At 38.1% G+C, this 17,054-nt stretch overlaps 2 protein-coding genes across 7 annotated transcripts in view; one reads left to right on the top strand and one right to left on the bottom strand.

Annotated features, from left to right (window-relative positions):
* The window catches only part of Hnrnp-k (Heterogeneous nuclear ribonucleoprotein K), an 88,683-nt gene that overhangs the window by 14,159 nt on the left and 57,470 nt on the right, over positions 1–17,054 (bottom strand). The gene's annotated exons all lie outside the window — the stretch shown is intronic.
* Positions 270–3,227, top strand: LOC140674506 (cytochrome b5). The gene is made up of 2 exons (XM_072908091.1): positions 270–550; positions 2,632–3,227. The coding sequence occupies exons 1-2, from the start codon at positions 285–287 to the stop codon at positions 3,059–3,061; spliced, it is 696 nt and encodes a 231-aa protein (XP_072764192.1). The 5' UTR covers positions 270–284; the 3' UTR covers positions 3,062–3,227.

Here is a 17,054-nt window from a genome sequence, read left to right as displayed (position 1 = left end):
CACACATACACACATGTACCATACAATCAGCATCCGTGACTTGCGCCATCTGATATTGGAAACCTCTTGAAATAGAGTTCTGATAGAACGTAACAATTCACAATTTCATTATCAGCTTTCGAACGAAAGCACCGAGAGAAAGAGAAAGAGAGAGAGAGGGAAACATGTGGGAAATTTTATAATTTTCGTGCAATTTTCTTCGACTGGTTTTTACGCAGTAAATTTGTACCCCACGGAACATTGACCGTGATCAAAGATCTAACTGCAATAAGTGCAGCGTAAAGATGATTACACGCTGGCAACGCTGCGGCCGGATAACAGCGGACGGTGCAGTGGGGCTGAACAAAATCCACGACGTGGCGTACACGAAGAGGGGGATCATAAAGCTACACGATCAACAAGCTGGATTGCGCAGTGTTTACGCGAGTGCGGCTCCGTGGAGAGGCTCACGGCGCCACAGCATCGTCAGCGGATCAACGATTGGCACACCCGTGTCTCACGCAGCACTGCCCTCACGCATTTCTCTAGATAACGGTTCCGATAACACCTGATCCCGTCCTTTTCCTCCAGGAAGGTCGAACGCCTCTCTGTCCGTGAGAGCGAAGCAAACGGAGGTATGTTGGAAGCGATCGGCGAACTCGCTCGAAGGGCGAGGGAGAACGAATATCGGTTCGACCGGTTCATTTTGTAGGGAAAACGTAGAGAGATCTTATCGATCCCACTTCTCGAATTCGTATTTTGTTTGTTCGGCGAGATATCTCTCGTCGATGATGATCTCTCTACTCGTAGGCGAGTGTTTGCGTTCGGGCGAGTGTTTGAAGTTTCGAATCGGTATTTCGTCGCGAAAACACCAAGTTTCGTAAACGAGCTTGTCTAACTGTCAGACAGGACCAAGTTTGATTATATCGTGGGCAGAGGAAAACATTGCTTCCCGAGACTGTGATTACAGTTGAAACCGTGATTCTTCAAAATTATATAAATTTCTTTTGCGATAATAAAAATACAGGGAAAAATAAAAATATAATTTTTCTACGCCTAGGGAAATCTTGAGAATGAAATTTTTACTCGAAGAAATCTCTTTGCTCGACGTCTTCGCGGAAAACTCAGAAATTATTCAAAGTGCAAATTTCAAAGAAAACCTATTAACTAATAGTCTCAAATTCTTTAAGTCTAATGTAGGATACTTGAAAATATTTATAGATTTACAGATTAAAGATCGAAATTATGATATGAAAATAACACTCAAATATTCTAGAATGATAATAAATTATGAAAACAAGTATTCAATTCACTTTCTTGTTGGTATCCCGAGATGTATCGATTGAGCGTCAAATGAACGATCGCTTATTATTATCTGGTACTTGAAATAATTTGCCGAGTCACTTATAAAGACATCATTATAATGCTACATAATTATTACATTCCGCAAGATTGTAAACCAGTCCTACACAATGGTCCGCTGTAGAACAACTGAAATAGTCGTTCTAACGCTCGTTACGTAATCATTCTCTACTGACCTCGACTTGATTATATCAGATGAGTCGTTTTCTATAACACTATGAAGCATGCGCATGACATTCTCATATGTTTGATGTATGATATAAAGAGAGATCTTCTTTTATATTCTTCTCTAACGTAAGTCTCTACTGTCGCGACTATAATTTTTTTATACAAATTATAAATTGCCAATTGGATATATATAAAATACACAATATCACGTTTTAACTTCTTGAGGATGAGATTTGCTAGATGTATCGAGTGAGTTGATGAAATTCAAGTGTTATGTAGAGAATCATAATAAATAATAAATAAGGGATAGGACTATCCGAGCGACTTCCACAGCACAAGGAGTTAAGTCAACAAAGTACTATCAACCGTCATAAAATATTGTTAAAAGAATTGCAACAATCATTGTTTTTCCACTAACAATATTACCAGGTCAGTGACTTCAATCTAATGTTGACTCCGCTCTCTGATAAAACATTAATACATACTCATCGGAGATGATTTTATGCGAGTTAAGTCGAAGGCTTAGTTAAAAGTTTATGTATATATTATTGATGTTTTTCATATAAAAAATTTTTATTATTATAATTTAATTATCGCGCTGAAGAAGACTCAAATTTGAGCTCGAAACGTCCGCATTATAATTAATTAGTTGTATTTTTATTTATAACTTTAAGTTTTAATTATTAATATTTGTAGAATTTTTGTTCATGCAACTTTACGTTTTTGTGTAATATAAATTGTTATAATAATAGTTAGATACTGATATTTATTGGGACTTATGTATGATTAAGTAATTATAAAAATATTTTAGGAAAATTTTTTTCAAAAATTCTGTAATTTCATTTATAATTTACACCTAACAATGTTTAATTTTTAATTTGTATAATTTTCGTTATTTATTACTCATTCCGATTGTTCATGACTCTTATCTACTCTTTATTGCCGATTATATTATTCTTATTTTACATTTAAGAGAGCACTGATTTTAATTATTAATAATAAATAATCTCTACTACAATACATTCTTTATATTTTACACGAAATAAAATAATAGATATATTTCAAAAGTCTTGCTCCTCACGTTGACCTAATCAATAGTCCTAATATTCCTCTTTATTTCAGGCTGACTGTACGAAGGAAAAGTAGAGCGAAACGTCAACGAGACATGGCGAAGCAATTCACGAGGAGCGAAATCGAAAAGAATGACGAGAAGGACAGTGTACTGTTGATCCTACACGACAAGGTATACAATGTTCACAGTTTCCTCAACGAGCATCCGGGCGGCGAAGAGATCTTGCTAGATCACAAAGGCAAAGACGCTTCAGAGGATTTTGACGACGTCGGACATTCGAACGACGCTATGGAATTGATGAAGAAGTACCGAGTCGGCGAGCTCGCCGAGTCGGAAAGGAAGAATCAATTACCGAAGAAGGGCTGGGTATCGGGGTACACCAGAGAGACAGAGAAATACGTTAAAGGACCTAGCGTACCTTTCTATCTACTCGCAGGTGGAATCGCGCTCGCAGTGGCTATTATATATTATATTTTTTAAACAATCGTCTTAGTAAATATCGTTAGATGATTATACGCATCGCGAGAATGCTGTGAACGAGTGATAGTGTGATAGAACGGCGGCACAGAATGCAAGGACATTATCTTAGGGGCATTATATTTTCCAAAGTGTATTTCTAAGTAATTAATTTTGTTTTGATATGGAATTTTATTTTGTCACTATTTCTCAAGTCAGTTAATGTTCGAATGGTAATTAAAATGTCGTTAATGTCTAAGCCTTAAGTCCATCATTGTCTATTGAAATATGCAATATTTATACAGGAAGATATATTGTAAATTTAATTACTAAGAATATGAAATGAGTATCTATTTTTGTAAATCAATCAAATATTTTCATTAAAATTTAGAGAACATATTTGTCAATTCATTGAATTCACTTTAATCATTCAACAAAGTATTATAAATTGCTAAGTCAAAACAAGTTTTATTCGATGTCTTATTGGATTTGATTTCTATTGTGTAAAGCAAATTGCTTATCAAAACAAGTATTATTTCTTTTTTATTTTATATGCAAATCGGACAATTTACAAGAAACAGTCATTATATAACTTACAATTTTGCAGCGTTGTTACTGCAATAAAAAAACCAAATTGATAAAAACAAGAGAAACAGAAATAGAAAGAATACAAATATCTTTACGACATTTTGAAGGCTGTAAGAACATTTGACTCTCGAAACTTGAAATAAATCTCAAGAAAAAACAAAATATATAATTATAGATATCAGGAAACTTGAATACGTGAAAATTGTTTTAAAACATTTTTAAGAAATCAAATATAGACTTTTTATACGATTATAAATTTTCAAAAATATAATAAAAATGCGTATATATTTTTTATTAGATATTATACTATATATAAAATTTTGAAATTCATCAAATTAATGGCTACTCCTGTAGCCATTAATTAAGAGATTATTTAATAAATATTGAAAAAATATTGCAGTGATAACTGATACCAATTCAGTAAATTATTTTGAAAATTATCTCTCTTTTTTCTTAAAGTAACTTTTTATCTATGAATTCGAGACAAGGTTAGCTTTTATTTTAAAATTCATTGACTTTGTGTTCCGTATTTACTTTATATGTAGTAAAAAATAAGAAATTAATCTGTGCTTACTGTATATTTTGTATTGTTTATGTTATGCTATTTATAACATATTTTACATACTTGTTAACAATAAATATTCTTAAATATTAACCTATTTACATTATTTATATCGCACATTTTACTTGTCAATGATATCGTTATTTCAATTTCCAATTTTCATTATCTTTCTCGTTTAAACATATGTTCGGCAATATATGCTCGATTTTACTTTCAATTATGTTCAGTGCTGTATACGTGGGTGAATTATTGTAAAACGATACGCTAAAAAATAGAATCGAATCTTTATAGTCCAGTATGCAGTTTTTTTCTGTTTGATTATCCGTAAGAAAATATACGAATAAAATAATTGTACGCAACAATGATAAATAATTAGTCATTAAATTGGAAAAGTTAAGAATATTAATGGAGAAAGGGAAAACCACGAATCAGCTAGCGTTAATAAGTGGAGCGTAAGAATTTAACAACACAACATTTGAAATTGAAGAAAGCGGAAAACTCGAGACGATCGATAAAATCCATTCGAGACTAATTGTAAATGTTACCCCTACGAATTGACGAACAAACATTCTGCCAAATTTCAGTGTATATTAAGCAGTAATTTTGATATTTACCTCATTATATCCAAAGAAGTATTGATTTTATTTATTCACGGAAAGAAAATTAATACATAATGTATATATTTAACGTTAACGCGATCATTATTTCTTATAAATATTATAATTGTATATTACAATATTTACCTCAAGAATATAATATTATTATTTTAATTTTATAATTTTTTAATTTAAATATATACTATTTGTTCATTCAACATTTTTTTCTCTATTCATGAAAATTACTCTTAAATAAGAATATATTTTTCTTGCTAGAATTAAATACATGTTTCCGAACAAGCAATTCGTTTAATAATCTCATCTCAAGATTTACATGTCGAGAATAAAGATATTCTCAAAACAAAGAATAGATTTTTTTTTTCTGTGTAAAAACCACACACAACAGCTATTATTCGAACGAAAGTCTTTAACGTGGATCGCCAATAATTATGCTAATATCGACGTTAATCGTAACGCTGGACGGACTATTTGTTCCTGGACGTATCGGGCACTTATGCGTCGACCTATCCGGATCTATCGGTCCATCGTGTTTCGGACAAATGATGGAAAGTGGTCAAGCGTTATCGCGTCACGTCCGACTTCTCTCGTCAGCGTCGCGTGCGCATGGAAATAGAAGGCGTGAATAAGAAGGGCAAGTTACCGCAATGACATGTGTGGAAAACCGCATATCCTTCCTGTCAACCGTCGGCCATCTGCTTTCCATATCAACTTCCGACGCCGGTGAAAACTTTGAAATGTACTCAATCCCCCCCTGGCTTCTCTGGGTCGCACTTCTGGGTCGTTCTTCAACTCTCACAACTCTGTCGCGCTCTGTCTCTCTCTCTCTCTCTCTCTCTCTTTCTCTTCCCTTTCATTTCTCTCTGCGAACCCTTTGACGCCACGCACAGAGTGACACTCTTCTCATCTAATGAAAGCTTCGCACACGTAGAAAATACTGCATCATCACGTGAAAACCACGACGTTGACATTGTCTTGTTATCTTGGTCGCTTTTGATATGAGAGAGCATCGGATAAGCAACGCAAGCACTCTGTTGTGAGAACGACCGTTCGCTAATTAAGCGGATTTAAAGCAGCTGAGAGTAAAATCGTGTTCGATTTAAATAATCAAATTATCCCGTCTACCTTCGCGTGTCAAGCAACAACAAATTGCACAACGTTTTCGTCGTGTATCCTCGAGCTAGCCAATTCGAGGCGCTCCTCCTTCTCGACGGCGGTAAAGGATCGTTTACATTTAGAAGCCGATGCAGAAATGCGATTTTTTTTCTTATTTGCCGACCTCTCGACGCGGCTCCGCTCCCTTTGCGAGGAAGCGGAAACTCGATACGATGCCTTTGAAAAAGGGATTCATGATTCCGCCGCTTTCGAACGACCGACCGTTCCTTTTCCAAACGTAACTTTGAGAAAACACCCGATGCGTGTCCCGACGAGCGTAAATTTTTCAAAGGACCTGATGTGTTTGCCACTTTAAGAAACCTTACCACCGCACCGTAACGTACGTGACTTAACTGAATTCCACGTTTCGAAAGTAAAAATCTCTCTTTCTCTCGTTTATTTTATCACAGCTTCCGCGACCGGCGAGCCGTTAAGTCGCTGCGCAGATTGACAGCAAGTCGACAGACGATGCGAATAAATGACACCGCCAAGTGTTCTCCGCTGGATGAGAAAAGCGCGAGAACACTTGAGGAGGTTGCAATCACCTGATCGTTCCACCAGTAGCGGAAAGAACAGAGAGACGAGAGAGTAATACGCAAAAAAAAAAAAAAAAAAAAAAAAAAAAAAAAAAAAAAAATAAACGAGGAAAATGGGGAGGGAGGGGAATGAGGTAAATTCTCAAATGGACGTAACGAGTTCTCGGTACAGTTTCCCAGTTGCTTCTTGCCGCATTCCCAACGGCCATCCCCCTATTTTCACCCTTGCCCTTGCTTCTTTCTCCTTTTCTCGGTGTCGTGCTCGAAAAAGCAGCAATTTTTCCAATCCTTCTTTGATAAAACGCTTTAAGAGCATCGTAACAAGATGCTATTTTCTTCTCGTTGGTGACGAGGAAAATAAACCGAGGAAATACTGGATGATAACAGGTATACACGAGAGAGAGAGAGAGGGAGAAACAAAGTACTCGAGCGCGCTCGGAATCGTCTTAAAACGTTATCCCCGCGTCGGAGGTACAATAAATATTCTAGTGAACTTGTGTGCATACACACGTACGCATATGCACATCGCACAATCGTCTCGCCGTGCTCTCGAGGACGACAATATTTCATGCGTGCGAGATGAGCGTGCGGCACGCATACGAATTTATACGCATACTCCCGCGCCCTAAAATTGTTTCTCTCTCTCTCTCTCTCTCTCTCTCTTTCTTTCCTTGTTTGCAAAGAGAGTTTCGCGGTTTAACATACGGTAGGTGCACATCTCATATGCGCATAAGAAGCACACGAGAACCCGCCGCTGGTCCGCGATAGCGAAAAAGATGAATACGATAAAAATTTAATTGCCCGGGGAGGAATAAATAAAGGCAAAGAAAGAAGGGAACGGCCGGAGGGATCCTCCTATCGCTTCTTCGCGCCATGCACCGTTCGTAATATCGCGAGATTAATGAGGTAGAAAATTTATCGATATCCCGACCGCGTTCTCGCGCCGTCGAAAAATTCGCGAATGACGTTTCACCATCGATCCGCGCTCGCGGCTCTCTCTGCTCGCGAGTTTTCTCAGGATATAATCACGATGCACGCGCCGACAGAGTCGACTTATGGATGAAGCGAGTCGCTGCGAGCGAAATTTTCGGCGTGCAGGCAGATTTGGAGAACCGTGTGTTTGCGAAGGAGCTCCAGCGAACGAGACAATGCACGTGGAAAACAGCGGGATTCGAGCGGGTTCTCATCGCCTGAGGTAACGCTGGCAATACTCCGAAATTTCGTTCCTATGCTGTATGGAAACTCCGTTTCGTAAAATTAGCAATACTGTTCTTGGATGATAGTGGCGGGAATAGTATTTCCTTAGAAAATTGTTACAAGCTTCATTTTTATTTTAACGCAGAGACTAAATATTATCCTTTCCTCGGAGTTGTCAGTAAAAATCCCCGATATGGAAGAGAAAATATATTTTCGGACTGTGTATGACGTAATTTTTCCTATTTTGTTAAAATAAATAATGTTAAGAGTAAGCAGTAGGAAGGAAATTGTAATATTATTGTCATTACATTATTTGTATATTTGATTTTGTAATAGTAATATATAATATTTTTATAGAAGGTAATATTTTCTGTAAGAAAATAATACCTTATTGTATATGATTAGAAAAAAAAATTTATATGAATATAAGTTATTTTCTTTTTTTATAATTTTTTTGAGATTCTCTCTCTGTGGAAAAAGATTAAAATCAGAAAAACGCAGCCTCGATCTTCGTTAAGAAAAGACGAAAGTACAGATTGATGTGAAGGAGTTTTTGGTCGAGGAACCACACGATATCCGCCAACTCTCTGGTGAAACATATTCGTTTGGTCGCAATGAGACATGCGCGCGAGTATGTACGAACGCACGTGGAAAATAGCACGTCCGAACGAGAGTACGAAAAGGGGAAGGGGGTGCGTCAGCGCTCGGGGTGATGCGGGCGAAACATCGATCCGCGCAAAATTAAGGTACGATCGTTAGAGCGGCGGAGTACTTAAAGTTTTCGCAGAACTAGTGGGTAAGATGAGAAACAGGGGTGGGGGGGGGGGGGAAGGAGAGAAGGGCCGGCAAGAGGTCGAATGGCTGCAGTAATCGCGACGGCTGTGTACGCAATTTCTCGAGGGTGTTTTAACGAACTCCAGACGGCGTCATCGCGGACGGAAAGGAGAAACGGAGAGAATTCGAATGTTTCAAGAGCGCTGCGGCTGGGAGGCCAAGACTTGTCAAAAGGATCGATCGAAATGTCGATGAGTTTTTCTCTCTTTCTTTTCAAAGTTTTCTAATGTTTAAAAATTCTATAAATATTATACATCGAGAGAGATTTTAAATTGTTTCATTTACTCTAGATTGCATTGCAGATAGATCGAGAAAAATTTATCGCTTTCCAGACTTCAATATAAGGTTAAATTAGAAACATTTCAACACGTCAGGGATCGCCAAATTTTTATCATAAATGTATAAATGTATGAAATTTTGAAAACGTTGTTAATTATTATGAGATCAATATTGCGTGACGAGTAAAATAAAATCAAGTAAAATGTAAAGATTGTCAAAAATAATTCTGCGAAACATGGCGTAATAATTTTTATATATACAAAAGAAATTTAACTTTATGTGCAAAAAGTATTAAATAACGATAGTGTTTTCACATTTCAAAATTTATATATTTTCGAAAAATATCACATTTTTACTTTATTACTTCAGCATTACGTAAAATGTTCAAATTTCTTTGAGTATTAGAGTGTCTCGACTTTCCTTAATTTAATTAAAAAGAGAGCAGCAGTTTGCTTTCATAAATATATAGCGTAATTTCAAGCATTTTTATGATCTTCTTCCACTCTTTTCTATACAAAATACAGATTAAAGTATATTTTTCAGTTTGTAAAACATTCCTAAATTACTTTAATGTTCTTGCTTGCTATATTCTATATCTTGGATGTTTCGCGACGGGTCCAGTTCGCACTCATGACGATGATCAAAGAGGACACGATCACGTGGCGGTGCCGTGAGTCCGTCCGTCTCGGAAGAGCCCAAGCTTTTCTCACGGGCAGTCTAATATCGCTAAAAGCTTTTTAATAAACAATCTTAGAGTCTCACGACGAGTGTACGACAAAATATGTGTGTGTCACACATTTCTACACACGCGGGGCAAATCACCTCTATACGAGATTCCCGGGGAGAGCAGAAGGCTCGTGCGTTTTGGTTGAAGAAAGGAGTGGAGAAAAGAACGGCGAGAATAAAGTGGCGCAGGATCGAGGAAGTATCGCGGATATTCGCCTTTCGTAACGCGGCAGACGCGATATATGAAAATGTAGTCCGGGAGTGCTGGAGAAAACGGGCGAAAAAAAAAAAAAGGACATTCTCGAGGGATGGGGAGAAAGGGAAGAACTGTTTATTTTACGGAGTGGAGCTAAGACGTACGATATTGTCCCCGACAAAGTGGCCGGGTTCTATTTTTGGCCCCTTCTCCTCTCTCCCTTTCCCCTCCCCCCCTCCTCTCTTGCCCCTACCCCTTGGTATTCTTTCTTTCTCTTTCTTTTGCTCGTACACTATTTTCGCTGTGCGTTTTCCACGAACAGCATAAATTTCCGCCCAAGAAAAGTACGGTGCAATGACACGCAAGCACTCGTTCGCTTATTTTTCTCCATCCCCACTTCCTCTCGCCAAGTCAGGCACGAGAATCTTATTACAGGGGTAACTCGATAACCGTGTCGTACCTTTCGAAAAGTGATACAGTTTTAATTATCGTTATTCAAAAATAAAGAATAGACTTTGAATCAAATTGGCATTTAAATGCAAGAGATCATTTTCTTTTTTTTTTTTTTAATCAACGCAATGATTTAAAAATTCGAATCGTAAAAAATTTTTGGCTTTAATATGCTCTCTAATACCGATGTAGATTCAAGCGATAAAAAGAAATCATTGCAAAATTCCTCTCTCGACGAGGCGCGATTTAAAATTAAAATCTGACGTGCTGTCAAGAGAAAGAGTAAAAGGGGGGCGCCGAAATTTGCTTCTCTCGACAGACGTGGAAAGTGTACATAATGAAAGCTTCCGGATCAATTTTTTCCCGTTTCCACGAGCCTAAAAAATTTGTCCTCTTCTCCATTCTCCTCTCTACTTTGAGCGGAGAAAACGAAGGATAACATCAAAATCACCGACAGAGACTTTGTCGATACCGAATTTGTTGGATAATATTATATATACACCTACCGATATAAACGTTCATCGTTATAATTTTATATTGTATATTATGCTTTCATCAAATACTCCTACATTCGATATATCTCTACAGATGACGATGGTTGATAAAATGTACTTAATTTTCGTTGAATATCAAAGTAATCGATGTAAACTCGGCGCCTATTTTCCATTATAAACTGTTGGATGAATTGTTATTATATATACCAGAGCTGAAATTGAAGTAAATCACTAAACAATTTTTCTAGAACGATTTACATTCTGATACATATTTTTTTGAATTTTTCGAATGGATTTTAAATTAATATATTAATATAATTTTAAAATTAATAATTAGATAAAAAAAACTGTGCTAGTTAAATGTACATATATAAATATTTCTGTTCAAGATTAAACTTTAAAATAAAAAACGTATCGAATCTCAAAGTCTTTTCGAATTCGATGTAGGTATCCTGGGAATAGACCGTTCAGCGTTTCTCCTTACGAGCCTAAACGATAGAATCGGAATGTTCAATAAAGTGGCCGTTAAAGGAACAGTTTCATCCATTTTCTTAACGCTTTCTAACACGAGAGAGAAAAAGAAAAAAGAAAGAAAGAAAGAAAATATCAGGGGTTAGAGATTTACACACGTGTCTACTTTGCGCCCGACCACGTGACAATAGAGACAATTCAAAACGATAAACAGATGCGGTGAAATAAACATCGATATTTAACACTGATTGTGTAACATTGATTGTCGTTGAAAATTAAAATTCGCAGAATAAATTATGCGCAAAGATTGTAAATTTAGTAGACACTTGTGTCTAACAACAAGTAGAATGTAAGAAAGGAAATTGAAAATTATTCAACGTTGTTTCGGATCCATAATACGGAAAAATGGAAATGCGTCTAACAATGCGCACAGTCTGTATCTCTCTTTTTCCCTACAAATGCAGTTAAAGCAAATAAAGTTTGCAATACGCTTCTTCTTCCCGACTCTTTAATTTTTTTACGCATCCCTCGCTCCACTTTCGACATCCCATCCCGCTGTCTCTCGTTGCTTTTAATAAACAGTTTATAAATCTCAGCGCAAACTCCACTTTTTCAACCCGCTTCCGCGTATATTCGCGTAGTCTATTCTTGACGCGAACAAACAGACGAACATGCTTCCTTTCTATACGCACTTGCATACCTGTTCTTGTATTTCTGGATAATGTTTGAAAGTTTCGTTTAGTAGTTTCTTCCGCGATAATAGTTCTTTTATATTAAAAGTTATAACGACGCCGCAAAGTTTGATTAAATCCTGTTAAATGCTTCATTAACAGAAATACAAATAAAATTTTCACGTCAAAAATTTATATTTACATAAAAAAACCTTCACAAAGGAATTTAATTTACCTACATATCTACGCACGATAAAATAGACAAGATTTAATGATACGCGAGCATTAATTAACGTACCCATGATCGACGAATCTCTCGTAAGTGAACTCTGCGAAATCCTCCGAAACGTGTGCACTGAAAAAATGCGTTTCGTTGCCCGAATTAACCGAACCTCGCTTTCGGACGAAGCAAAAGGAGAACCTCGCGAGCGTACGAACCAACGAATACTGAAAAGTCGGCAGGGTTCGTGTTCGTGGATCCGTCATGCGCTCCTGGCACGATTTCGGCCGCTGTTGCGACTCCACCCCGGACTTCATTCAACCACAAAAGGGCTTCACTCGTTTCCGCCGCGCGATGCTGCCCCCGTTAAGTCGCCCTTGGGACTACTCGTTACTCGAGACCAGATTGCAAATCGCCAGAATATTTGGTAGTTAAATAGGGATTTCCAAGATTTATCAACTTAATCGCGCCATTTCTCTTCCTAAATCGTTTTTTAACTTTTGATTTAAAATTTCTACCTCTTTTAACGCGATTTATATCTGTGATTTTATATATATATCTTACGTCTATTTAAAAAACGCATATCTCTGAAATAATCTCGTAGCCATTCGCATCGCATTCAACTGACGTTGCAAAAAACTTGCAATGGAAAACGTAACATATAAGGCGCGACGCTAAGAGTACGCCTCTTCGTAAGGTGAAATATCGAATGAGCCGCTATGTGCGCTGCAGCAACATTTCGAGATACGAAGAGGAAACGGAAGGTTAAGGTGGTCGCGGAGAATCGCTTGGTTTGCCGCGTCACCGACGACGAGCTTAGGGACTGGGGCTCTACACCTGGCGTGGCAGCTGCTCGGAACTGTCCGTTACCTGGTTCGACAGCACCTGTTTGGGGATTGCGTGCAGCGCGAGCCTTCCAGAAGGGCCCATAGCAACACATGTTGCCCGCGAGTGCTCCCTAGCGCGGTGGAACGACAATCGGGAGAATAGAGGACTGACAATGAGAGAGAGAGACGGAAAGCTCAGCTAGAAACCGCTTCTCCTTTACCTTTCGTCTTTGCAACTTTCAAGTCTTTTATCTTCATCATCGAGAACATCATTTTCCTCAGAGGACAAATGGATTTTTTCCACGAGTTAATTACACTTTTCAACGTATAAATTCCGCGACTGATATGATTTTTTTCTCAAACTATTTTTATTCAAGTAGACGAAATGTCACACAATGGAACGATTTTGAGAGAATACAATATAGGCTATCGCTGCGAATAAAATAAATCGTTTTCTTTATATTTGCCTACGTCGAATTCGTTCGCGATAATGTATAAATATAATTGACCGCATAGAAATTGATACGCATACTGTGACTTGATTGACTAATCTATTTTAATCTTGATAAATTTTTAGTCAAAGAGAAAGAGGACAAAGACGCGTGAGATGTGTGGAGAATAATTTTCTATTTAATATTTTAATATAAGTTATGTTCTCTTTCTCTCGCTCTTTGATACAGAGTTGTAAAAAAAAAACCATGTATTTGTTGCAAGATAAAAGAGTCACGTAAACGTCAGATGCGTAAGAAAAGCCACGTAATTTTATAGTTACGGTGCACCACGCATGCAGACATTTCGTTCTCTTTTCCTCTCGTACCACCTTGCTTCGTACAACACGTCGCCGCAGACTAAACGGCGTCAGCGGATAATAAAGGCATCGCGTGTGCATAATTATCTGGTGTACCTTCCCGGAATTAATTTCGAGCTTCGCTCCAAGAGCTTTTTTTACTCGCCCCTGTCCGTTAACTCGGTACATCGCCCTCTCTCCCGTTCGTCCGTTGAATGCACGAAACTCGTCGTCTCGGCTACCTGAACTACACAAAATTTTTTCCGCGAGTCGATTATTGCGACAAAGAATCCATCGATAAAATATCCAAGTGCAGAAAAGCACGCGTCGCAAAAAGCCGCGACAGACAGAAGACGTTTATTTACGCGAAGAAAAACACGAGATGCGAGAAGCATTACTTGTTGCGAGCGATTTTCCTCGAACTGAACCGCGATAGCCTCGATATCGATTCTTCGCTGAATTAATGCGATTCGAATGACGCATCGATGAGACGAAGATGGCTTATGACGCGGCAATTGCGAAGCTATGCAATTTTCATCCGCCGTGTATGTTGATCACACATGCGGTTATAGACATACGCGGACACGTCGGCTGCGCCTTCCGGATGACACGCACGTGTGGTTAACACGCGACCGACCAACTACATGGTGAACGTTTAATGATTAGCTACTGAGTGGACATATGGCTTCCTCATGCTTAATACGGCGCAACGTCTGTATTCCGCCTACATTACGCTTGTAATTCCTGAAAAAGAAGTACGCCAAGCATATATACACCACGTTTCACCGCCTACATTTTTTGTGGCGCGCAAGCGCGTGTTAATCTCGCGTTACGTAACACGATCCATTTGTCGATTCTCGAAGCAAAGCATTCGCAGATTTCCTGTCGAATCGCCGGTATTTTTCATCGGTCAAATCGCGTTCGTTTTTACGTCGGATGGAAAGAATTTTACGGTGCACCATCGAGCAAACCCCCGAAGAAACCTAGTAAGCGCGGCAAAATTAAATTTATATCGATCGATGCGTATCGCTGTCGAATTTTTCGCAATATGACATTTCTGTCGCGTCTGCTCTTTTAATAGATTTTATAGGCGCATGATACACAAAAAAACACACTTTATAAGAGAAATAATATTCTTTAAATACAATATTTTACAAATTTTATTCTCACGGTTTTAAAGATGATTTTTAAAAAAATCTCCTATAAATCTAAATAACAAAAAAAAACTATAAATAAAGTCATAAATAAAAAGTTAAATCAAAGCGATTTAATGATTCGCTCATCTGTCGTATATTTCTCTCGGATCTTTTTGAAGATTCAAAATGTACCATCGTCTTTATACTCAGATGCGAGTGCATCGCGTTTCATATGTCACCATCATGACTTATGTCATGCATATTTCTTCTTTTCGCATCTTCTATTCTTTTCACGTTCTTCGAGAAGTATCCGGACCTATCAGTCATTCTATTTATATGTGGACCGTGGAAAAATTCCGTCTCGATAATACGGAGAGGGGAGAGTATTACGGATCAGAGTCGTAAATAAACGCGGCAAATTTTTAATACACACAGGGGATTCTAAAAAATTCGATCGCACAAATCGGAGCAATTTTGTGAATGTTTTGAGTAAATATTCCTAGAGTTAGAGATTGTAGTCAATCGAAATTGTCGTTCTATTAACGCGATTAATCAGTTTGTTGTTGAGCAACTGTAACTCGAGGGGTTAATTAGAAATGATAACCTCGGTCGTGCACGCTTCAAAACAATCGATGAGTTTCGATTTGTTTGTAATGCTCGTCATTCCGCGCGTACATTGTCCGCGGAAACAACAATCGTATCGACCGCGAAATAATTCGCGCGGTAAATAGCGCGAGAATTCGGTCAGTCGACAAATTTGCGAAGAAAATTGCGAGAGCCAGTTTGGAATTGCGCGCGCGTTTTAACAATCTTTACTCTCGTTTCGGGAAGGCCAGCCACGACGAAGGGAAAACATTTCCTCCTCCCCCCGCGACCAGGGAGGACGAAGAAAATAGAATTCGGGACAATTTTGCACGTTGCACGTTGCACGTTGCATAATAAACAACCCGTTCGAATCTTTATCTTCTGCCGACTAGGAAGCCGCGAGTTTTCTGGCGGCGGGAGTCCCCGATAACGCGATAAAAAAAGAAAAAAAAAAAAAAGAAAAAAAGAAAAAGAGGGCGCCGGAATCCCGTTCGAAATCAATAAAGTTATCCCTACCAGCCCCCGCGAATCGAAATAAAACGGTTCGGCGATGTCGCCGAGTGGCGGTGCCGCGTCTTCCGTCCCCCTCGTTCGAGGGGGATAGGGATACAGGGGCCCACCTGACTCGCTGCTTTCATTAACTACTCGCTATGTTAAACACACGCATAATAGTTTTTTAATAATGAATTTCAACAAGAGCATTTTTTTTTGTATTTTTTGACACGTAATTATCAATCAAAATTATGCTGAACAAAAATGAAGATTTATCAAAGAAAAAAAAAAAAAAAAAAAAAAAAAAAAGTGAGAGCAGAGGTTTCTTTTGTTTAAAGCTTGTGCGATGCATGAGACTTTACGCGCGTATAAAATAAAAATTGTTTCTGATTGATTAAAATTCACTCTATTTTTACCTTTACTATATTATACGCGCCACCGATAGTTTCGAAACTTGATTGTTCCGACTTTTCTTCCCCTTCGAGCAATACGTTTAAATGTATTACCTGACGCAGCAGTTAACTAAGCTCTAATAGACTAATTATCTCGACTGCTCTTCACCGGGGGAGCTGATGTTAAGGCTGACGAAATTACAAATAAGTTTTCAGCAAATTGCCAAACAACATTATTCCATGCTGCGCAGGTATACAAGCACCATATGGAATTTGCTAAATTTACTTCGCAAGCGGGTAATGACGGCAATAGCAGAGAAATATGGCGGTAAACAAAAATTCTCCCGGGTTTTTCATAATTGATTAATTAACCAGTATGTACCGCTACAAAAACATAGCCAATTAAAATTTTGAAAAATACAACCATATGTAAAATGCGTTATTCTCTTAGATACATTAAGTTTAATTTTGTTTCATCTACGTGCGTGTTTTTATCATATTTGAGCTTGCAAAATAACATAATCATCCACCCAAAAGAAAAAACCGTTGCTATCAAATGACCGCTTTCCAAATATCGACTTCTCGAATACACCAACGTCGGCGACGGATTCTCGTCGGGCACGAGACGAAGGAACAACGATATACGGAATCGTTTAGAGAGGAAGAGGAAGAGAGACGACGATGACGACACAGACGAAAGAGGCTGCACAAAGTCCGTAGCACTTTGACGCGGCTCGAGCGTTCACCGATTGAGGGACAAAGAACGGTCGTTCCGGCTGCATTCGATTTTGTTTCTCTCGTGAAC

The sequence above is a fragment of the Anoplolepis gracilipes genome, chromosome 16 (assembly GCF_047496725.1).
Source record: "Anoplolepis gracilipes chromosome 16, ASM4749672v1, whole genome shotgun sequence".
Taxonomy (NCBI): domain Eukaryota; kingdom Metazoa; phylum Arthropoda; class Insecta; order Hymenoptera; family Formicidae; genus Anoplolepis; species Anoplolepis gracilipes.
Note: the sequence above shows the minus strand (reverse complement) of the source record. Positions and strands in the feature narration are given on the sequence as shown.

Bases quoted from the DNA above. Each gene is read 5' to 3' on its own strand.
- LOC140674506 (XM_072908091.1), top strand. From the start codon at position 285: ATGATTACACGCTGGCAACGCTGCGGCCGGATAACAGCGGACGGTGCA. The intron at 551-2,631 runs ATCCCGTCCTTT...TCTTTATTTCAG, and splicing joins AACGGTTCCGATAACACCTG to GCTGACTGTACGAAGGAAAA.